Below are 24,473 nucleotides of genomic sequence, written 5' to 3'. Positions count from 1 at the left end.
GAAAAAGTCTTCCTCTGAGGAGGAAACTGGATCATCTCCTACTTTATATCCGTTTTTTTAAATTATGAAAACGATTCGTCACAACTGAACACAAGATTTTTAATTTTAAAGTCACTACAGAGCTGCAGTGGTTACAAAAAAAAAATAAAAAAGCAACAAAAGACGCAAAAGGTCAAATGAAATGAAATTGATGTTTATGTTTCCTTTTTTTTTCTTTTGTTAGCTTTGCTTTTTTGTACTTCCAAAAAGTTGTTTAAAAAAATGAAGATATGAAATATGAACCAGATGATGCGCTAAAATGTCATTCTTGGTAAAAAAATAAACTAATAAAAATGTAATCAGTTAAAAAAAGGTAAAAAGTTCAAAGAAAATTTGAGGGTTTTTTCCCGCCAAATGTAAACTTACATTTCATTTTATTTATCTTTTGCATATAAAGTCCTAAACTTAAAAGACGTCAACTACACTGTAAAAGATACGAGGTTGACTTAACTGAAAGAAATGTCTAGCAAACCTTTTCCGCTGATTTCAACTCATCATTACGTTTCTCCAACTAACAAGACCAACTTCACATGACCTATTTCTTTATTTTTGGATTTTTCTTTATTAAGTCAAACAAATAAATATCTTGATTATCAAGAATAGAACTCAAGTCATTTCAACGCACTTTATAATTAAGTCCAACCTTAAAAAATAAAGTTCACAAAGTTTTTAGTGGGCCCAAATCCATTGGGTCTTTTTGACACAATTCTCTTAAGGCGATGTTGTTGATCTAGAGAAAGTGAAATTGTCAGACTAATAAAGACTCCTAAAGGAATTTCATATTTATTTCTATGCAGTAAATGCTGCATTCTTTAATATAAGATGAATAAGAACTGGTGATTTTTCTGCATGTTAAGTCAATTTCTCTCTTTTGCTGATGATTTTTATTGTTATATTTTTTAATTTGTAAGAATAAATCTCAATTCTGTCAACTTTATAATAGCTTTTATGTGGGCTCCATGGTGGTGCAGTGAGTGGGCATTCTCGCCTCACAGCGAAGGCCCTGGGTCGAATCCCAGCTGGGACCTTTCTGTGTGGAGTTGGCATGTTATCTCAGTGCATGCATGGGTTTTCTCCAGGTATTCCTGCTTTCTCTCACCGTCCAAAAACATGCTTCACAGGTTTTATGGTTTCTCTAAAGTGCACCCAGGTGTGTGTGTGTGTGACTGTGCACCCTGCAACAGAATGACAACCTGTCCAGGCTGTACCCTGCCTTAGCCCAACAGAAGCCGGGACAAGGTCCGGTGACCTTGTGACCCCAAGAAGAATGTAGTAGGTTAGGAAAATGGATGGATTAAACCACAGATTATTCCAATTTCAGACAAAGTATTTTCCTGTCGAAACGGGCAGTTCCCATCTTGACCACTGGGGGCCGCTATTTAGGGGATGAAGTTAAAATGACATTTGGATTTTCTGACACAAAATAAAAAATATTCTAACCTCTGATTTCAACTCTGTTATCTTATTAACTATGCTTTTTTACCAAGAGAACTTAGGTCAAGTTCTCAATTAGTTAAAATATAAAGTTAAAATAATTATTGTCCAATTACAAATACATTTTTCCAAATACGTTTCTGATGCAACAATATTTATAGGTAATGTGTTGTATTTCTGTCATTGGAGGCTTTAACTCTTACAGTTTTGACTTTACAAATATCAGCAAATTGTTTCAATGTTTAAAAAAATGTTCTTTTTAAATTAAATGTATCATTGACTGTCTGTTTTTTATTATCTTACTAAGAAAAGCATTGTGTTTTGTGAAAAAAAGGAATGGATGTTTGCAATCTCTGAGAAATTTCAAAATAAATCATTAGATTTCGTCTTTACTTTCATGTAAAGCAGCTGTTTTATTCGAGAACGCCTGAGAAAGTCTGCTAATGTGAATAAAAAACTGATATTCAGACTTGAACTGCTTTGCACAAATACTTTTTGGAAATAAGTGGGGAAAAAAAATACCACAAACATTCCCATTCAAGGCAAGGCAAGTTTATTTGTATAGCACAATTCGTACACAAAGTAATTCAAGGTGCTTCAGAGAAATACAACTGAGATATCCATGAGCTTCATCACAAAACGAAAGCATAAAACAAACCTTCATTTATGCTGCTAGCATTCTTAAACGCAAACAATATTAAAAGTTTGTACTATTAGATGTTATTTTTTTCCAGATTACCGCTTGACCGAATGCAGCAGAGCAGCATTCCTACCTGCAGATGAGGGTTGATTTGTCTCCGTTCTCCTCTCTGCTTTTCTTTTCTTGTTTTTCTTCTTGGAGAATGAAACCCAACGCTGAGCCGAGCAAACTGACACCGGTAACAGAAGTTCATGAATGTGCGTGTGAGGACGCACTCTGATCCTGTGAAAGATTCACACGTCTTAATCCTGGTGGCTTTAGGTTTTCAAATGATACTTTTTGGTTGGTAATTATGACTTTTACTGCATTTATTCAGTCTGACTCTTCAACAATTCAAAGATGGTGTCTATACAGATGCATGTGAGGAAAGTCACAAAACTGGATAACATTTCTGTTGAAGAAATAAAAAAACAAACAATAGAGCTATTAAAAAATTATAACCTCAGTTTAAGAGTCAAAAGGATTCATCAGTAACAGTGGAATTGTCTCTGTTGTCCTCAACGGCCGTAAGGCCTCACTGTCTGGGGTCTTTGTCGACCTGGCAGACGTGAGCTTTGGACTCAACAGTTATTTCACAGACTGTAATTGATCGATGCAAAGCAGCCACAGCATCCCTCCCACAGCCAGACTGGAACCCGGATCCTCAAACAAAGCATCCATTCACAGGAAGGCTGGGGAGGAAGGGCTGGGTGGAGGGGCAACTATACATTTTGGCAAGCCTAGATAAATAATAATTGGTGTGGAGGCCTAATGTGCTGCCTGTTTTAAATATTTGCAACGTCCCTGATTCATGCAGGGGAGGGCAACAAAAGCTGGGGACCAACAAAAGCCCTGGATGCCGTGAGGAGACAGATGTTGCCTTCATGTGCACTCTGTAAAGTCTTGTTTTTTGAAAAAAAGATCTACCATCAGTTCAATTGTACAGCATGGATCTAAAAAAGTCTTTAGAGAAAAATGTGTAAATTATAAAAACACATTAAGGCATTCAATTTAGAATTTAGGATTTATGCACTATTTAAAGTCACAAATGAAATGTTTTATGTTCACAATTACTTTTATTTGATATCCTTATAAATAAAGTAACACGCAAAAACCAAGTCAGCACAACGTGAACGGTTGACGTTGTTGCTTAAAACCTCCTATCCATCTTAAAACAAAAGAGGGGAATTTACACAAAATACTTAACTAGTAAACATGCCAATTGCATACAAATTTTAGAAAAAATATGCATATTCAAGAAGGGATTTTTTTATTATAATTTGACCCGTTTATGTAAAAACTTTTTTTTAAATGTTAAGATGTTTAAAACGTTTGTTGTTTCCGTGTTCCCTTAAAATGGTTGTTCGGATTTTTTTCTAGTATTACACTCATTTATTTAATCAAAAAAGTTTCTTGGGAAAATATATAAGAAGAGATATTAGAGACGAAACAAAGTAAATGTTCGTTGCCCTCTGGTCTGAGGCTTCCAGTGGGTCACTGTGGTGAAAGAGCTCGCATTTCCGGAAGCCCTTGAACGTAGCGGGAGTCCTCCCAGTCAGATCTGGCTGAACGTGACGCGCCGACTCGGAGCCGAGAGGTTTCCTGGCGGAGCTGCGGAGGGAGCGGGAGCCTGGCGGTTCTGTCTGTCTGCCCGAGACACTAAACCATCTTTTTGTCCCTCGGTTTCCGCGTTCTGGGGGAGAGCCTCGCCGATCATGGCTCCATCGCTGTCCTCCGTTCGGCTCTGAGGGACGCTGGATGCTGCTACAGTAACCGTGTTGGAGGGAACCGGGAGAAAGAAGCAAGGGGGCATCCCTTTTGAGCCTTCGACTACCAGGTGAAGAAGAAAAAAACACAACAACAGCGACATCAACAAAACGGATGGTTTGTAACATGTTATCACTGGGGGGTGGAAATGCTGTGTGGGAGCGGAGGGAGTGTGGGGACACAAAGGTGTGTGGGGGGGGTCGTGATTTTAGGGGTTTAGGGGAGCCCAGAGCGGGTGGGAGTGGAGGTTAGCTCGTTCGCTAGCTTCGGTCAGCAGACTGCTGCTTCGTCATTCGTCAGTCTGGGGAGGATGCAGCGGCGTCGGGATGCTGCTGTTGCACAGAGGAGGGGAGGGGGGGTAATTGTAGCGGTACCGTCCATCTGGCGTCGGCCCTTCTTCTCCCCCCAATCAGCGGTACCCCCCCCCCCCCCCCTCTCTCATCTCCCATCATCAGTCACTTAAAAAACGAGACTTGCCGTAAATATTAATAACTAAGACGGTCCTTTGGTTACAAAGATCCGAAAAAGCTCAGCGGTGAGCGGCCTCTAAGTGATAGTTAGCCTGCTAGCTAGCTAACATTAGCACTAAGATCACCCCCCACCCCCCTATTAGCATCCTCAGCTAGCCCGCATCCTCCATCCGAGCCGTCTCCGGGATACCCAAACGCCTCACTCCCCCATCCACCATCACTTTTTATTTTATTTATTGCTATTATTTATTTGTTTAAAACTGTTGGTTCCTAATCAGCGCAGGAGCCCCCCCGCCAAATGTCCGTTTGGTCCGGTCCATGTGATGGAGCACGCCGAGCGGATGTTGTTATGTAACGGATAAATGACACCACACGCCCTTGAAACAAAAGCTGTTGTTTTTGCGTTTGTTTGCGTGAGATGCGGGACTCGGTGGCAGACAGCAAAAGTGACAGACGCGGGCTCACGGCGTGCCGACCCCCCCGCTCCCCAGAAAACCCGAGGGTCGCTCCCGCCGAGCCCCTCCGGGTCTGCCGTCGCCGGCGGAGCTCGCGCCTGTGTACTGTTTTAGCTAGCCCGTCAGCCCCGCGCGTGCATCCGTTTTTGTTGTTTCTGCAGCTGGTTTTGTCTGCAAAATATGAGTCAGTTGTTGATGAATCATTTCCTTATCCTGGATGATGAGATTTTACACAAAAATTGTGTTTGTATTTTTGTTTTTGTTTTGTTTTTGTAGAAAACTGAAAGACTGGAGTGGAGAAGGAAAACTAAAGGAGCCTGGGATTTACCCTGTGCTTCACTTCACACACATTCCTGCAAAAAAATCCTGTCCTTAATCTGACTAGAATATACAAATGAACTCATCCACATGTGGTTTTGAAAGCATGAAGTTTGCATACGCAATTGGAGATGTCACTGTAGGCAAAGCTGCAATCTTTTTCTTTTTACAAAACAGCAGAATGAGCTGAAAATGTTCCTGAAAAAGATAGTTTTGGTTTCTCAGCATGAAATATTTCTTTTTCATAAATGCGTTTAAATTTACATTTTCAAAGCATTTGGTGGAGATTTTGCTGTTCTAACAGTTTTAATTTTCTTTTAGACATTTCATGCAGAAACTTTACTTATTTTTGTGTCGGAAGTTTGAGAAATCTGAGCTATTTATTAATCTGAAATGACTGAAGTTTAAAAAAAAAATAGTTCCGGACTTGTGATTTGCAGAACCTGACAGAACTTGCAAGTTATTGATAGAACTAGTGTCTCTTGATCACTGCTGCACGATATGAGGAAAACTTGCGATATTAGAGATTAATATTGCGATAACGATATAATTTGCGGTATATAAAAAAATAGAAAAATGCCAAAAACATCATTCCCATTTCATTAGAAACAGTTTAAAATTACACTCCAAATGACCCTCATCGACATAGGTGACAAATATCTAACATAATAGGCCTCCATCTGATTGGTAAACAATGGGAAGGCGTCCATCTGATTGGTCAAATCACAAAGAGATTTATTTGATTCGTTAAAAGCGTCAAGCTGCCATAAGATTGTTTTAACACATTTTGGGTTTACGATTTATTGCGATATTCGCAGTCTTTTGCGATATGCCTATTGCAGAGCTGGATATTGCGATAACGATAAATTTGCGGTATATTGTGCAGGCCTACTCTTGATGCATGAAGACTCTCAATGGTTCTGGGAAGAATCCGAAGCAGAACAAGATGGTGGTGAAGGAGGAACAGGTCAGATGGGATGTATGATCCGTCTGAGGAAGACGATGGAAAAAGGGAGGGGAAAGGAAGGCATCAGTGCTCTATGTTGACAGTTTTTGCTACTTTGTTAGAGTAAACAATCTATATATTCAAGCCCATTCACTCTCCATCTGAGTTCTACCCTGAAGGTTCTGCCAGTGGAACCATAGAAGTCCCCTTCATCAGCCCAAACCCCTTCATCTGACAGCTTCCCACCATAAAGATGTATCTGACACAAACTGATGTTGATTAACATCCGGTTTTGTTTCACATGAACGCAGCAAAAACACGCACAAAAGAAAATCCACCCGGGATCGGTGTATGCGGGCAGCTCCAGAACCTCTTTAACGTTCAGTCTGTCACATGAAAACCTGAAAATACGATGGGTGAGAAATTCTAGAGCCAGAATTCCAATGATGTGTTCCAGAAATGCACGTTATTTCCATATTTAGATCAGCAGAACACGCAGACAGACCATTAACAAATCATGGGGGGAAACTGTTTTCTTTTTTCAGCTATTTAGTTCTGGGTTGGTTGAGATGAACTCTAAAACTTACAGCAAATCCTTTGTCGATCGGCGTGAAACTCCAAACTTGATTTGCATGTTTTCCAGAACACGTTTCCGTTCCACCTGACCATTGACATTTTCTCTGCTCATTTTCATGAGCACCAAGAACATGAGCTACTTCCCGTTTGCCGGATTTTTTTGTCTTAGCGACAGTCGCTGATGTTTCCCAGCTGCTGCCTTTCAGGCGTCGTACGATGCAGAACTCAAGAGCCATTTCCACAGATGAAGAGAATTAATTTATGACTCTTGTTATTTACTGAACGAACGTGTGCAGCAAGGGATGCTGGGAAGGAGGGAGGTAGACGCAGAGCGATTAAGCTCAGGTAGGATTTCAGGGGGAGAAAGCGAGGGAGTGGCACCTTAAAATGAGAGGATCATAAAGATTTTTGGCAAGAATGAGGGGAAGGAATGATATGGAGAGGAAGACGAGGAGGTGAAAACTTGAAGAAGTGACGAAAGAAAAGAAAATGGAAAGGGAGTAGCAGGGTTGGTAAGGAAGGGAGGTGACAAGGCAAGAAGAAAAAAAGATAAGGAAATGTTGAACAAAAAGCATGGAAAATAGGATAAAATAGAGGAATGGGATGATGGGGAAGGAGGAGAGCAAATGGGAGAAAAAAAGAAGATGTGGGCAGAAGGAGTTGATGTGGCAGGAAGCGTTGTATGGCTCCAAACAATGAGCAGTGTGGATGGCGGCTGGATCCGCCGTGTGAAGGAAACCTACCACTGACCCGCTTTTTTTTTTTTTTTCCCGCCACCCTCTCCTTTCTCTGCCTCTGCTTCCTTCCAGGCTGACTCACTCCTGGAGCGCCTGAACTCAGACGAGGTGTAAGGAGAACTGAGACGGGGAGGGAGAGGCAGAGGAGGGGAAGAGAGAGGGATTGTGGGACAGGAGGACGGAAAGAGTCGAGATCGCACAGCTCAGCAGGTGGAGCAGTCGGAGGCGACGGAGCAGGGAGGTGGGCCGCTGGAGCCGTCAGACGGACAGACGTCCTGCTGTCAAAACGCTGCCCCGTCACCGTCAGCACACTGGGAGAACTGGGAGAACCGGCGTTGAGGAGAAGCCACCATGAGCGACCAGAACGTCGTCAAGGAAGGCTGGGTCCAGAAAAGAGGTACGGGCGCCTTATTTATTTATTTACTTTCATAAATGATGATAAATGATTTCTAAGCTTCATGTGAAAATCAGAGCCGCAGATGGAAGTGGATTAATCTGAAGATAATCATCACGTTTTTCCCAATAAATACTAGATTTTACGGTGGTGTCTGTTTCTTTTGAAGTTAATTCTAAGTTTGGATTTTTTTATTTGATTTATTTTAAGAAATCAACACAGAAAAACAAAAGAAACGTATACCTGTGCACAAATATATCAAACTTAGGATGATTTGTTATGAATCAATATAAAAAATAAGAAGAAGAAGATACAGAAAAAAAAAATACACACATACTTAAAGTTAAAGATGGTTAGAGCAAAATACATCATTTTGGCCTTTTTTATTCTCAACAACCCATCAAATAACACAAATGTCTGCAAGACAAAAAATCACAAAGAGTTCTTGACCTTACTCTGTAAATGTTTTTCACAAAATGATCACACGCTTCCATTATTGTGTTTTGTTTTTGTCAGCATTCACAATCCTGCTGCCCTAAATGCCCATTAGAGCACCAAATATGGATTAAGATGTCACCAAAAATAGTGTTTAAAAGGTGCTTTTCATCCTCTTCAGGTTGCATTTGATTAAAAACTCTCTGCGTTTGTCCCGTAATAATGAAACAGGATGCAGAGGAGCCGCATAGTTTGTGTTTTTCATGACAGGTGAGCCACCGTGTGTTTGGTGAACACTGTTCTGTTTTATCTTTGAAACGTCCGGGCTGGATTCTGTCATTATTTGACAGCAGCTGACTTTTTTGTTGGTAAATCCTCGTATTAAATGGCTGTTTTTGAGAATTTCTGGAAAATTCGTTTCTCTGTTTGCATCTTCCTGTGAATGAGCAAGCTGAAGGAAGTTCTAAGGTCCTCCAGACATTAGAGGAGGTGAATTTATTCGGAGGCCACGCGTGACGCAAAGATTACCGTTAACATTTTGGGAAAGCTCGTGTCGTTTCCACACTCAGGATCAGGACTTTTTAACTGCAGGAGCTTTGGGATAAAAACGTGAGCCTTTGTCATGAAAGATGTGTTTTCTCCACGGCTCTGTGCGAACACGGTCTAAGCTGCTCTGCCAGTTTGAAGAACAGCCCCACCGAACAATAGTTGTTTACCTGCCAGGGGCCCAGCGGAGCGGGCGGCCCTCACAGGCCTCCTCTGAGCTGCTCTTGACTGGTGTGTTTTAGTTCCCACACAGGTTTGTGTAGCTGTGCTGGCTTGTGTTTGTGGGAGGTGTTTTGGTTTCTCTTTTTTCCTGGTCTGAGCTCATGGCTGGTGGCTGGCAGGCAGGAGGAAGTTTCTCTGCTGCACTGTGTGCATACAGAGGATGACCTAACACTCGGGTTCCTTCCTCTCTGGCCCCCACAGGCTCCTCGTTTGTTTATTGCACCTCTATGCGCTCTTGTAATTCGGTGCTAACGACTGGCACAAGTGCTCCTTTCCGCTTTGAAAGCTTCACGCCAAAAGCTGCCGCACACGTCGGTTAGAACATCTGCATTAGTTTACCAATTTAGTCATTTCTAGTGTTTGATCAGAGAAAAAGCTGCTTTTCGGTCCTTTTTAGTGTAGAAATTTAACTTTTTTATTTTATCTACTGTGTTAAGAGGAAAGGTTTTTTTTTTCATAAAATTGGATTTTAATGTAAACCAATCTGAAAATTTTCCTTTTAAAAAATAAAATGCAAAGAGGAAATTGACCTAATTATTTGATTTTTAGTTTTTAAACAAATAAAGAATAGTCTAAACTGAAAATACTAGTCGTAACCATGGTTACTACAGCTAACGAAGTTCTCAGGCCTGGTCTTTAGACCGTCAAAGAACAACACTTAGATGATTCTACAGAAAACTACCTTCTGATTAGTGTTTGTCCGTTTCTGCAATTCCAACAAAACAAGTACTTCCTTTTTGAATGTAAATAGATTTTTTTTGTTTTTTTAAATTTGTAAATGTTATTTTTTTTAAACATATCAGTAGGAAATATTTTTTTAATTCGTCAATTTATCTTTTTTAACAAAGACATACATAAAAGCACGAGAAGGGGGGAAAAAAAGTCATCTGTTGTAATCTCACTTAAAATGTTCCATGTCAGGATTGTTCTTGACTTTATTTCTCCTCATTTTGGTCTGGTAATCCGAAGGAGAAGTCCCGCTTCTCGTGGTCTTCCTCCGCTCCTGTCAGAGCTTCGTTTAGCTGATGAAAGCGTGTTTCCTGCTGGTGGAGAGAACGTCTGAAGGGTAGAAACGACGAAACGCTGTGGCAGCGGTACATCTGATCGGGTCTGCAGGTTTCTCCTGTCAGTGCACGGAACTCGAGCTTCGGTTCAGAACGGCCTCGCTCTGTTGGCTGCTTTTTTAAATTTTAGCGAAGATGCATTTCCAGAAGAAAACGCTGAATGACAATGAAACTTAAAGGGTAATAATTGGCCAAAAAAAACGAAAGAAAGAAATGATCAAAGTTGACCATAAATAAAGTGAAAACAACCCAATAACCGAAAATATTTTTTTGTCAAAAATGCCAGTATCGAATCCTGGAAATCCTGGAATATCTTGAAAAGTTCAAGGATTTGAAGGACCAAATGTCATAGCTGGAAAAAAGCTGAACACTTTAATAGTTGAATGTTTAAAATAGCGGAAAAATTGTAGGAGTTGAGTGACAAAAAATGGACAGAAGAGACTATAATAAAGAAGGAGAAACAGGAAAAGAAATGACTCTGACCTGTTACTCAATGAAACGACTATAGGAGTTTTTCCTTTTGTCCACCTTTCCTACACATTCTTGTATGTATTTATCATTATGCCTGATCAACATAGTGCAGCTTTCCACCATTACCTCCACTGACAGCATCGAAAAGCTTTGATTTTAATGTCAATAACTTTACGTTTAGAACACCTAAACGACGAGAAAATGAATGGGAGACTCTTCTCCGGCATCCTGATGTTGGTGGTTAAATAATCCATTAAGGCTCGGATGTTTCCTAACAGAGCAGCTTAAGCGGCCCGGATGATGTCTCCGTCTCTGTCAGCGGTTTCCTCGATGCTCAGCAGAGTTTTTCTGCTGACTTTGTTGCTCCAAATTGTATGGATTAAATATGGAAACATTTTTTTGTTTCTAGAATCGTACCAATATTATTTAGATAATAATCACGTTTGTTCATGGTTTTAAAATGTCCTTTTAAACAGTAATGATCCAGATCTGATTCCTCACAAAATTATGATATTTATGTTTTGTTGATAACTTTAACACTTTTTTTTTTACAGTTTTGCCTGTTAAAGGTTTATAAGCAACATTTGATGTTTTCCAGTGTTTTGTTTTCTTACATGTAGGCTGTAAATGAAGTCTGTTACTCTTTATGTCTTGAGAATTAACCAATAGGGTAGAATTATGGGGCTGTGCGTGGTGTAGTGGTTAGCACCCTCGCCCAACAGCAAGAAGGGGCTGGTTGGAATCCCGGCTGGGACCCTCCTATGTGGAGTGCCCCTCCTGGCACATGCGTGGGTTAGAGGGTTTTCTTTTTTTAATTGGTGTCTCTAAATTGCCCCTAGGTGTGCATGTGAGTTTGTGGGCCTGTAACAAACCGGTGACCTGTCCAAGGAAACAGTAGCTGGGTTGGCTCCAGCAACCGTTTGACCCAAAAAGGAGTTCAGCTTCAGTTCTGAAGAGGGATGTATGGGATGGCAACAGAAGGAAAAATGACAAGATTTCCTTTTGAGCTTCTGAGATGACAGACTGAAACTTGTGTGAAGCTTTACGTCAGATTTATACATTTCTTAATAACTACCGGTAGTTGTTTGATATAATCACTTAAACCAGGCATGTCCAAAGTCTGGCTCGTGGGCCACATTTTTGACAAAGAATCTATAACATGCGACCCCGAGCTGTGTCCATGATTTCTTGATTGTGTTTGGCTGAATTAGGTTATAAACCGTTGTAAACCTTAAGGACCAAATCGGAACAAATTTACTTGTTTCTGTGATCAAAACCACATTGATTTTTACTTCTGAACTAGATAACGTCTTCTAAATGTTTAAATGTTTACAGTGGGGACTTAATTGTAAATAATATAAATTATTTCTCAATAAACCCAGATTTACTGTTTTTATTTTAAAGATTTATTTCTCATCTTCAAATATGAAATTCTCAGTAATTTTGGTAAACATATACAAAGTATTCCATTGCAATAAAGTTTCATTGAATCGTTCTTTTGCATTTAATGTCATAAGGGTTTAAAGAATTCAGGCTGACTGCCCTCCCTCCCTCACTGGTCCCCTCTGTGGAAATAGTTTGAAGGCCCCTGACTTAAAAGCGGCACGATGCCTGTATTTTTATTTATTATTTACTTATCTGATGGGGACAAACAACATTAATGAGCGTTAATTTAGACGGTAATAGAAGTAAATATGCTGGATTATAGCAAACATGCAAATTTACATCCATAGTCCCTAAACAGGATAAAACTAGAACATAATGAGACATCGGATAAAAAAGCAATAAAAAAGCTCATCATATTACAGTTTAATAGTGTTTGATTTGATTTGATTAAAAATGGTTTATTTCAAGCAATCAAAGCAGGAATAATGCACAAAACAACAAAATCAGCAGTTATACATTCGAACAAAGACGTATCAAATTTAGGAGAATTAGACATTAAATCAAAGATTGATTGAAAGGGAGTGGAAGGAAGCCAATTTATATAATCCCGCCCTGTTCTACCATAACCATTCTACATGATTTATCATCATCTGGTTCATAACTTTTATCAGATAGAATTAAGAATCCTTTAGTATCAATAAATCACACGACGAAGAGGAAGCCCTTAATTATTATGTAAAATTAGACATTACTCAACATAGCACACCTAAAATAGATGCAGATTATTTTCTATTAGAAAAATCCTGACTATGATTTAAAATAACACTATATAAGAAAAAAAGACATAACACTATTTCCTGAATCATCATAGCACACGCAGATCAAGTATCAAAAGTTAAAAATATTTGCAAATTATTTTTCATTTAAAAAATCATGAATCAATAGCAGAATGTTAAAAATCAATGTTTATAGGACTGGTCTCCTTTTTGAGGCGAGTTTTGAAAGTTTGTAGAAGTGGAATCTTTGTGGGACGTATTTCTGTGATAAATCACGCTGTTAGTGCAGAATGCTGGAACCCTGCTGCATGTAATGCGTTGCAGGAGAGTACATCAAGAACTGGCGACCGCGCTACTTCCTACTGAAGACAGACGGCTCTTTCATCGGATACAAGGACAAACCGCAGGACTCGGACTTGGCCTATCCGCTCAACAACTTCTCCGTAGCGAGTAAGACCCGAGCGGACCGTCGGACCTCTCAGCAGGTGCCACGGCAACCTCTGGATAAATCCCTGTGTGGCTTTCAGAATGTCAGCTGATGAAGACGGAACGGCCCAAGCCCAACACCTTCATCATCCGCTGTCTGCAGTGGACCACCGTCATCGAGAGGACTTTCCATGTCGACACGCCCGATGAGAGGTGAGCTTCTGCTCTTCGCCTGCTCTGATGGTTTGTGTCCATCTAAAAAATGGACACATTGAAATGGAAATTAGATGTTCCTGATCCTCTAAGGTCAGTCATGGATTGATGCAGAAGTGCAGTTGAAGAAGGGGTGGGAGACGAAACATGAACACAAATAAATCCGTATTTTTAAAGAATTACTGAGAATTCTGTACAATAAAATCAATCGATTGGATTTTTTCTTGTAAACTACGAAATATTACAAGAGAGATGAACATTTTCAGGCTATCATTTCTGTTTGGAGTTGCTCTCCCTCCTCTCTCAAAGCAGAAAGTTTTTAGAAAATTGAGATGATGGGGAACTGACCCTTTATGGGGCAAATATCTGTCAAATCTGTTGCTTAAAGTCATGTTATACATTTCTTTTTCAACACTAAAGTCATATCTGCCAGAAATTAAAGACGCCAACAGATATTTCCTTTAAAAATGTGGGTTTTTTAGCATTCATTAAATGTCTTCTTGATCTTTTTCCTATTTTGCTTTTTTAAGGAAAACATTACAGGTTTTGCTACTTAATGTTAAGATATCACATGTCATCTCTAAAGCTAAAAGTCGGACTCTTTTGGTCTCTTTGTGCTGAAAAGATTAAACTACAATCGCACAGCAGGAATGAGTTGGATCCTGAAAAAAAAAGTGACGTCTTCTGTTGTTTAAACTTCTCCTGCTTTAGGGACGAGTGGGCCGAGGCGATCCAGATGGTAGCAGAGTCTCTGGCTAAGCAGGAGGAGGAGGGCATCCTGTGCAGCCCCACCTCCCAAATCGAGAACGTCAACGAGGAGGAGATGGACACCTCCATTAGTCACTACAAACGAAAGGTGCGCACTGGTTGGAAGACTGAAAAATGTCCAAAAAAGCACCGCAGACTGATGAATACAATTTAGAAAATTATAAAAACGTTTAATTATCAACTAAGAGGGAGACGTGTACATCAGGTAGAGCCATGACACATAGATTGAAACATTTCAAGCCTTTAGTTCTTTTCAATTTTGGTGATTATGGCTCACTGAAAATGATTCTTAGAAAAATAAAGTATTTTACAAAAAAAAAGTTACTTCGATCAGCTGATCGCTACAAAGGTTTCCTGAGCCTTTCCATGGTCTCCGTCTGGGTAAATCACAACAAAGACTGCTGATGTGACAGAAGACGGACATCAACACGCTTCACAAGGAGGGCAGGCCCCAGAAGATCTGTCCCAAACAAGCCGGTTATTCACAGAGTGCTGCATCCAAACATATGAACAGAAGGTTTGAGTGGAAGCAAAGCGGTTGGAAAGGGGGCATCAGAGAAAACCACAGCCGTATCTGGAGGAGTCTGTTCTAGAACTTGGGGATCATCAGAAGGAATGGGCTGAGGCTGGAGTCTGCGAATCAAGACATCACAGAACTTGACCTGGGCTACAAAGGTCTAAGTCATTGTGTCAAACCAGAGACAACACCAGGAGAAAAAGAACTGGACCCAGTGGTCCAAAGTCTGTTTTTTTCCCCGACTCTGGAGGAATAGTTCTACAAAATCTAGTCCATGATGGTTTGAGATCCCATGTCATCTCCTGATCTGGGTTTTCTGAAGTCCACAGTCAAAGCTGACAAATACCAGGCATTTCAGCAGCAGCTGATGCTGCCCTCTACTGACAAGCAGCACAGAGATGCTGATTACATTTTCCAGCACTAACATTATTACTAAAAGCTGGTCCAGTGACCGTGGTGTCACGGTGCTCGATTGCCCAGAAAACCGTCCTGACCTGAATCTGATAGGAAATCTGTGGAGTTTTGTTAAGAAGAAGATGAGAGACGGCCGACCCGACGATGCAGATTACTTGAGGGGAGATATCAAAGCAGCCCGAGCTTCTATTGCGGCGCTGCAGTGTCCCAGCCTCCATGACATGACGCAGGAATGCTGTCATTCATGCAGTAGAAGCCTTCCCAAGTATTGAGTGCATCGAAATGATGACAGATTTGTTATTTAAAGACTATATTCATTAAATAACAAGAAATAAAGGCTTGACATTTTTCAATCTGTGATTTGTAATCGTTTTGAGATGTCCTTGTACAGCTCAGAACATGAGCTAACCTCTTAAAGTAAGTTTCTTAAGGTAATCTGATTGTTTGGGGAATCTGGTGTTTTTCTGACTGAACACGAGAACCGGAGTGAGTGAATGTGGCGTCATCGATAGAAAACAACTTTACTTCTCGCTCCAATGAAATGAAGTCAATTCAGTCACCATTTTATAGCAATGCTGACGCGGCCGTGATGGAGCCAGACGTCTTCCGTTAGCAGCGATTAGTCCGAGTCGTCGTCTTTACGGCTCATCGTTTCTACGGCAAACACTCTCGCCAATCAGGAGTGAGCTTGTCGGAAAGCCACACCCCTACCACTTGAAAGCTGGCGACACGAAATCTGTCAAACGTTTCGAACGTTGAACTTAGGGGGGGCAGCAGTCACCGCCCACTTTAATTGAGGGATCTGATTGGTCAGTTTATAAAAACGTGTTTAAAATAAAATAAAAAGCAGAGCAGGAATGGTTATTCCGACAAACAGAATGAACAAGTAAAAGCTGTTTGTTTCTCAATAGAAGTCTGTGGGAATTTGGCTTCTGTTTGGTAGACAGAAGTACAACCGGGTACTTCCTGTTTGGTGTGCGACTGGGGAGGGGTCACTCAGTCCAGTTCTCATTCACAGTTAATGTTCTGAACGGATTCCATCAAACACTTTTCATACAAATCAAATGGATTTTCTAGAAATAAAAGCCAATGCAGGCATGAATGTATGGATCTAAACACAACAGATTTAGGGTTTCAGCATCTCAGTGTCAGAGACGGAAGTTTAATTGTTTCTTTCTCCGTTCAGACAATGAACGACTTCGACTATCTGAAGCTTCTGGGCAAAGGCACGTTTGGGAAAGTCATTCTTGTGAGGGAGAAGGCCAGCGGCACCTACTACGCCATGAAGATTCTCAAGAAGGAAGTCATTATAGCCAAGGTACTCTTTTGTTTGTGGATTGGAGCAAAGGTTTAGATCTGCAGAAATGTGACTTTTCCGTTGTTTGATCTTCTTCCACTAATATTTCTTCTCACTGAGTTGCTCTATATTCGAAGACTGTTTCTTGTCTGATGGCTTTAACTTTGTTATTACAGGATGAAGTTGCTCACACGCTCACAGAAAGTAGGGTATTAAAAAACACTCGGCATCCATTCCTAACGGTAAAAGCAATATTTCATTTCTTTCAAACAATAATTCTACCCAACTTTATTTAAACCCGGATAATATAAAAAAAAAACGTCTTTAGCTTTTAAACGGGTTTTGACGGCCCTCGTGTCTCGTTCTTTGTGTTGCAGTCTCTGAAGTACTCATTCCAGACCAAGGACCGACTGTGCTTTGTCATGGAGTACGTCAACGGAGGAGAGGTTAGAGACCACTTGGAACGCTTTTAAACTGTGTTTTTCTTTTCTCAAAATGTAAGTTAAACCACAAAGGGTTGAAAAGGTGCTTTGTTAGACATCCGTTTGTAGGTATTATCAGTTCATTATCGGCTATAGGCTTTACCGTTTCAAGTCAGACGGTAATTTCTTTCAGCACGCCGTTCACGAAACACATTATAAACAAGCAGTTACAGGGGATTGCCCTTTATTATTTTTTAAAATAAGTCTTTGAAGCAAATAATATAGTCCTGACTAAAAACTTTTGTATCAAATTTAGTTTTGTTCACTCCGTCCTGCTTTGTTTTCTATTAATACAATGAATAATCGTCTGGTTTGGTGCAAAAATAACATCAGAACAAATGTAAATAAATAAGAATGTTCTTTTTGTTAGATACTTGCCTTTTCCCCCTAACAAACTCTGTTTCTGCAATACTATCAGCTGAAGGGTACTGCAGAGAAGACCACTTCAGAAGTGTTTACACTTTCTTCAGTTTAAACTCTATTTCAGTACCTGACCTTTAACCCTTGTGCTATCCTATGCCCCCACCCTTACAATGACGTGTTCTTCCTACCATGACAAAGGTGGATAAAGGTGGAAAGATTTCATGTAATCCATGGACACCAGTGAAGATCACAAATCATTGAAGAAAAAAGGTTCAGCGCACTGTCTAGTGGGTCTAGATGACCCAACTCCCAATGTTAAAGTGCCTAGGATAGAACAAGGGTTACATAGCGAATTCTTCAGACCTACATGTAAACTTTCAAATATTTTGTTTTTATTTTTAGGTGAGATTGTGTTACCTTTGTGTACTCGCGTTACCAAAGAGTTGTAGAAGTACTGCCATATTCAGAATGTGAAAATAAAGTAGGAAGTACCCAGAAAATTGAATTACCTTTTTAAAATGAACCCCAAAAAACTACCATTATGATGCCACTGTTTATCATCGCCATGGTGATTTATCGTTTCTTCTACTGTTCGTCTTTTGCAGCTTTTTTTTCACTTGTCCAGAGAACGAGTGTTCTCAGAAGATCGCACCCGTTTCTACGGAGCTGAGATCGTCTCTGCTTTAGACTACCTGCATTCGGCCAAGATCGTGTATCGTGATCTGAAGGTGAAGCGGCGTGAACGAGCTCTCCACAGGGTCAGGCACGAACGGGCTGAAGCTGCAGAAAGTTGGTGACTGTTCCGTGTCTCTTCTCAGCTGGAAAACCTCATGTTAGACAAAGACGGCCACATCAAGATCACCGATTTCGGCCTCTGTAAAGAAGGCATCACAGATACCGCCACCATGAAGACGTTCTGTGGAACACCGGAGTACCTGGCTCCAGAGGTCAGAGCGCCGACTCACTGCTGTGTGAACACAGAAGCTTTATATCCACGATAAGAAGCAAACGTAGAAGGTTTCGAACCTGAAACCACAACAAACTAGACTCTCCTGGGGTTTACTGTGAGACGGGGTTTCTGTCCTCCTCATGTCTCTCCGCTGTCTGTTTTCCACAAACGCCACTTCCGGGTGGAAGTGCATGAAGATGCAGTTCCTGAAATGAAGGGTTTACTCTGCAGCAGTGATGCACGTCAGTAACAACTCTAACTTTTGCTATGTGGATGCTGCTGGAGAGCTGGAGAATCTGAAAGAGAGCCTCAGAGAAGACAACAGGATGTGTTTCAGTTGTGTTTGTGGTCTAACTAGATTTCAACTCATGATTGCAAACGAGTTTCTGCAAACGTGAGGATTAGAAAGGAAAAATGCCGACTTGTGCGTCTTCAGGTTCTGGAGGACAACGACTACGGCCGAGCGGTGGACTGGTGGGGGTTGGGCGTGGTGACGTATGAGATGATGTGCGGCCGCCTGCCGTTCTACAACCAGGACCACGAGAAGCTGTTTGAGCTCATCCTGATGGAGGAGATCAAGTTCCCGCGGACGCTGTCGGCCGACGCCAAATCACTGCTGTCGGGGCTGCTCATCAAGGATCCCAACAAACGGTACACAAATACACAATCACAGGTACACAACCAACAGTACACAAATACACAATAACAGGTCCCCAACCAACAGTACACAAATACACAATCACAGGTACACCACCAACAGTACACAAATACACAATCACAGGTACACAACCAACAGTACACATATACACAATCACAGGTACACAACAAACGGTATACAAATACACAATCACAGGTACACAACCAACGGTGCACAAATGCACAATCACAGGTATACGACAAACGGTACACAAATACACAATCACAGGTACACAACCAACAGTACACATATACACAATCACAGGTACACAACCAACGGTGCACAAATACACAATCACAGGTACACAACAAACAGTACATAAAGACGCGATAAACAGTACACAACCGTACAACATGTTTGTACGGTGCATACTGGCACAACAAACGGTACACAAATACAGACTCAAGGGTAAACATCTACGCAACAAACTGTACACAATCGCAGGTACACAAAAAATGTTACACAAATACACAATCACAGGTACACAACAAATGGTGTACAAATACATGAGAAACGGTACACATAAATACATGATTAATGGTAAACATCTACACAACAAACAGTACACAAATACACAATCGCAGATACACACTTAAAAAACAAATGCTACACACATGAACAACAAACAATACACACTCAAAATACAAACGGTACACGCTGGAACGACAAATGGTACACAAATACACAACTAAGGGGTACACTCCTGACAAGGGTCGTGGGGATTTTCCTCCATGAAGCACTTGGGTGGATTCAGACTGAAAATGTGGATAATCAGGTGAAACGAACTCTGGTTCACTTTAAGTGACCCGAATGTGTCAGTCTGAATACACCCTAAGTTCTGTTGCCGCTTTGCCCTGATGTGTTGAAGAGCCCTTGGGCAAGACACTGAACCTAAGGTGGAACGGTTGGCCTGGCTAGAGCATTTGTGCTGTGTGTGTGAGTACAGTAAGTATGAATGTGTATAAAGGAGAATGACTAAGTAAACTATACGAATGTGTAAACCTGTGTGATCGTTTAAGCCCTTTGGTTCTAAAAAAGGTGAATAAGTTCAGTTTAAATAAACACTCTTTACATCACTGACTTTCACAAATACAACAAAAAGTCAAATGAGCTCAGAATTGGCTGCATGTTTGAATCTGAGTGTGACTTTGTTGAGGATTTTTACGAAACAACCGTTTTTTGGGGGGATTTTCATCCCTCTCTGTTTGTCTTTACGGACATGTTTGTTTGTTTTTCTTTTTAGAATAGTGGAATCTGCTGATGACCAGTTACAGTTTATCACATCTGCTTCCGACACTGCAGTTCCTCATCTGTTCTCCTTTAGCTCTGCACTAGCTGTCCAGAGAAATGAAATAACTTTGTGATAATACATATTTATTAGGCAGAACAGCCTGAGTTCTGTTCATGTGATTGTCTTCATCCCTGAGGCGGTTTCTGTCTGAAGAAACTGGAGAGATCGTCTGCTTCCCAGAGCGAACTCCTTCACCGTGAGGAGTTATTTTGGGATCAATCCAGGTTCCGCTGATGAAGCCTTTATAGGAACACTTCTGAGGGTTTTTTCCGTCTGTGTCGGCTGACAGGCTGGGCGGCGGACCGGATGACGCTAAGGAGATCATGCGGCACAGTTTTTTCAGCACGATCGACTGGCAGGACGTCTACGATAAGAAGGTGAGAGCGTCATCCTGAACTCCAACAGCGTGTCGGAGCTATTTTAGCGTCAGGGTTGCCTCTTTTTTCCCAACAGATCTGTGGAAGGAAACTCAAAAATAGAACAGGAGGAGAAAAAAAAAGACTTCATGCTTATCTTTAGGTGTTTCAGTTTCATTCTGGTTTAAACCCAAAAATCCAACCCCTCAATGCTGAGTGTCAAGCAGGGAGGAATTGGGTCCCAATTTTAGAGTCGGCCTGGATTGGAACTCATGACCTTCTCGTTTCAGGGCGGACACTCCACCACAAGGCCACGGAGCTATTTTCTTTTGTTCATTTTTTTACATCATTCTTTATCCTGCTTTTTGTAATTTATGCTTTTTTTAATTTTGTTTTTAATTTGAAGCTTTTCTCCGTCTTTTTTCTGTTTTGATGCAGTTTGGTACCGTGAAGGTTTTGTAAAGTATATATAACGATTCATTCATAGATCTACACCATCAGAAAAATGCTGTGGAAAATACGATACGCATCGCATTTGTGACGTAGAAAATACGCCGGCTGACCCCAAAGCTCCCCGCTCCGCTCCAATCTAATGCGTCCACGTTTAGATCACCAAATGCTCGCCATTTTATTGCACTGGTGTTGTTGGTGTGAGGGGCTGTAAGCTAGCAGAGGAGCGTGTAAACAGAGAGCTCTCAGCAAGAGGGAGAAAAGGTGGGGGGTTGGGTTGTTCTGTGATAACAGTCCCACTTAAAATCTTTAATAAACTCCTGCCATTTTGCGGGAAACTACATCCTAGAAACACAAGTTTTTTTTCCAGTTTTTTTTTCCATTTTGGCTAGAAATGGCATAATTAAAAGATCACTGGGAACACTTTAGATCAAATGATTGGAGTTGGTATTTAAAGTTAAATTTGTATCATTTTTTGTCCATAAACTCAAACTGCAGAGGTAAGCAGTGATGATGAGGGAAAATCTGGTTTTGGAGTCAAACAGCTCATGGTTGTATTGTCTGCTGGAGTTTTCTGCCCATAACCGCCTCGTGTGGCTCAGACGTTCTGCATTATTTACCGCTGTGACTCCCAGACGCCGCTGAAACCGGGCCCAGAAAAGGCTCCTGAAGCTCCTCTGCTTCCTGTCTGTTTCAGTTGGTTCCACCGTTCCAGCCGCAGGTCTCCTCAGAGACGGACACGCGCTACTTTGATGAAGAGTTCACAGCACAGACCATCACCATCACTCCGCCAGAGAAATGTAAGCCAGTAAAGCCAGAAAGCAGCATTTGTTCAATCATGATCACCAAAAAACAAAAAAGATTTTTAGCGTTCAAGACTTTTTAGAACTGTGTGTGTTTGTCTCTGCAGACGACGAGGACGGGATGGATGCAGCAGACAACGAGCGAAGGCCTCATTTCCCACAATTCTCCTACTCAGCCAGCGGGCGGGAGTGAGCGCCCCGGCCCGGCCAGAAGCCTCTCATTTCGTGGCCATTTTGAGGAAAACACGTAGCCATTCTAGGAAGAAAAGAAAAAAAGAAAAGAAAAAAAAACAGTCTCCCCTCTTTCTCCTCATCTGCCGCCCTGCAGATGAGGAGACGTCTTTTTAGGGACTTTAAAAGAGGTTTTTGCACAGTGGGATAGACTCCAGCCGGTTTCCCCACACTAAAGAAAAAAAAAACAAGATACAAAAGAAAAAAAAGTGTCTCCTACATTTCCAGCCCTCTTTACTGCAGAAGGCAATGTTCTTATTTATTTTATTTGTCTCTCTGTCAGTATTTTGACCCAGGTCCATGGTTTTTGTTGTTATTGCCCGTTTTTCTTCTTCTTTTGACTTTTTGCACTTGGTTTGGAAGAGCCGTTTTAGGGAACAAAGAACCAAAAATGTTGCCTTACGTGTGCAGATGTTTCGTATCATACCAACAGGGTGTTTTTGTTTGTTTTGTCATCGTTTTTTTTGTTTTTTTTTGGATAAGGGTGGGTGGGTTTTGGGATATGAAGGGTCAGTCTTTGTAGAGGAGAAGTGCATGGTTTGGATAAAAGAGAAGAAAAAAAATTCCTCCCAGTTGCCATGGCAGCGCACATTTCCCAATACCATGGCAACGGCAATTGCTGTTAAAAAAAGAGAATGGATGCGTTCCTTTCGTTCCGTTTCACCCTCATAGCTCCTTTTATTTTGAAACACTACTGGAATCGCATAGTTCACTCAGGCGCCCGCAGAGCACACGCCCGTCCAGCCGCTCCCCACAGCCGGCGGAGGGCGGCGGCCTCCTCTGCTCCCAACGCTTCTGCTTCTCCTCCGTTTGCTCCCCACCGCTGTCGGGCGCAGAGGAAGGACGCGATGCCGTCACGGCGCAGAAAAGCGTTCAGCCGGAGGTCACCGAACCGGACGCCGCGGGTTCAGGTGTGTGCGAGTCCTGCGCCGCCCACGCTGAGGCCATGCCTCTGGAAATCCATCGTTTAAGTTCTACTGCGTCACTTTGTTTGCAAAAATGCTTTTTTGATATATTTTCTGTCAAATTAATCTTCCTTTAAAGATGTTTGAAATGCTGCTTTTTTTTAATTTATGTATTTATTCTCCAGAAATGTTAAAGCGAACCCAGTCTACAAACACTGGAATGAGCTGGAGGACTGACGGGGGGGGACATGGTGTCCACAGTCATGTCTTTCAGGAGTTTGGTCCTCCTTAACTTTTCCGGTTTATGTTTTGAACAGACTCAGGAGCCCCAGTTTCCGTTCTGGTGCAGTAAATCTTTGAGATTGGGAAGTGATCCTAAAGGATGAAAGTGTAGAGGAGGTGTTAGGACCAGGAGGAAAGGGTCTCGTTGCTGTTTTTCGGTCTGCATCTGCTCCAGATCGCGGCTCGATGCTGTCCTCGGGGGACGTGGGCTCTCGGGTTCGGCCAGAGGAGCCCTCTGAAGTGTGTAAAGTCTTGAATACTGTGAATTCACTGGGCTCCTCCACGTCAAACGAGACTCCTCCTGGTGGCGAGGAGCAGCCACTGATCTGATTTCTCTGAGGGCGCCGCCGGCGTCTGTCCAGACTCCTCGGATCACGCCGTGCCGCTCCCAAATATTTATGTGATGAAGATGAGCATATCAATGGCTGGAGAGCTGCAGAAGCTGCATGTTTTCGGGCTAAATTACTTATCCACACACAAACCGACAAATACTTCTTTAAATAGGAAAGAAAGTCTAGTTTATCACACAGATGCTATCAGAAGAGGCTTCCAGCTCCTCATACAGAGCTTTTGCCACATCTATCCTGTCAGTATTACCAGAGAGTTTATTTACTTGTTTTTCCAAGTGTGAAAACGTTTTGAGTTATTAATCGTGTCACAAGAAAACTGAGCCGAGAAGACGAAGAACTGCCGCGAAAAGTCACTTACTTGTCGATGTACATATGCAATGCTTCTTTTTTTTCCCTGTTTTTTTGTCCATAGCGACGAGGCAGACCTGCTGAAGACAATAAAGACCTGGAACCCACTCAGAACTGCATTTAAGAGGAGAAGAAGTTGTAAAAATACGAGGACTAGACCGTGAAGCTTTTTCTTTTCCCACCTGCTGACTCTTAACCGTACACGGAGGATGCTTCCTGACCCCACCTTCCTCCCGTCAGCGTGGCCCACGAGAATGAGGGGCTCCTGGAACCTCTGAGCGGGTTCTGTGGCCCTTCGCCCGGGACCATGGCAGACTTTTTTTGTTTTATAGTACAGGCCTCATCAGGTTGTTCCACCATTCCTCGAGGGCCCCCCCACCCCCCTAACTTTTATACGTTTTTATTTTATTTATGTTTCATCATTCTTGGCAGTGATCTCTTGTATATTGTAAAACAAACAGAGGCACCTCTTGGAAGTTGCTGAAAAGATGACGATGGATGCATTAAAGTCTCTTATTTTATTTGTTTTTGGGATCATTTTGCTTGTTTGTTTTCTTACCAAAACGTTAGAGCAAGACCCCAGTAGTGGACTTGCATTGCCGTGGTAGTATTTATT

The 24,473-nt window shown here is 41.6% G+C and overlaps 2 protein-coding genes across 4 annotated transcripts in view; one reads left to right on the top strand and one right to left on the bottom strand.

The window, feature by feature from the left end:
• Nucleotides 1–24,473, bottom strand: part of LOC101174245 (protocadherin Fat 4) — a 242,581-nt gene that overhangs the window by 101,590 nt on the left and 116,518 nt on the right. The window lies entirely within an intron of this gene.
• On the top strand, nucleotides 3,617–21,962 carry akt3b (v-akt murine thymoma viral oncogene homolog 3b). Of its 2 annotated transcripts, none has more exons than XM_004065541.5 (14): nucleotides 3,617–3,989; nucleotides 7,494–7,818; nucleotides 13,040–13,165; nucleotides 13,243–13,354; nucleotides 14,066–14,210; nucleotides 16,240–16,371; nucleotides 16,527–16,592; nucleotides 16,728–16,796; nucleotides 17,801–17,923; nucleotides 18,014–18,142; nucleotides 18,581–18,795; nucleotides 20,422–20,509; nucleotides 21,636–21,738; nucleotides 21,849–21,962. In XM_004065541.5, the coding sequence occupies exons 2-14, from the start codon at nucleotides 7,773–7,775 to the stop codon at nucleotides 21,932–21,934; spliced, it is 1,440 nt and encodes a 479-aa protein (XP_004065589.1). In that variant the 5' UTR covers nucleotides 3,617–3,989; nucleotides 7,494–7,772; the 3' UTR covers nucleotides 21,935–21,962. The 2 variants fall into 2 exon arrangements, with proteins under 2 accessions (XP_004065589.1, XP_011480741.1); XM_011482439.4 differs by having other exon boundaries at nucleotides 3,685–4,036.

The sequence above is a fragment of the Oryzias latipes genome, chromosome 1 (genome assembly GCF_053564925.1).
Source record: "Oryzias latipes strain Hd-rR chromosome 1, Olatipes_Hd-rR_3.1".
Classification (NCBI taxonomy): Eukaryota; Metazoa; Chordata; class Actinopteri; order Beloniformes; family Adrianichthyidae; genus Oryzias; species Oryzias latipes.
Note: the sequence above shows the minus strand (reverse complement) of the source record. Positions and strands in the feature narration are given on the sequence as shown.

Coding starts and splice junctions, on each gene's coding strand:
- akt3b (XM_004065541.5), top strand. CDS start 7,773: ATGAGCGACCAGAACGTCGTCAAGGAAGGCTGGGTCCAGAAAAGAG. Junction 13,355..14,065: donor GTCGACACGCCCGATGAGAG/GTGAGCTTCTGC, acceptor CTCCTGCTTTAG/GGACGAGTGGGCCGAGGCGA. Junction 16,797..17,800: donor AGTACGTCAACGGAGGAGAG/GTTAGAGACCAC, acceptor CGTCTTTTGCAG/CTTTTTTTTCACTTGTCCAG.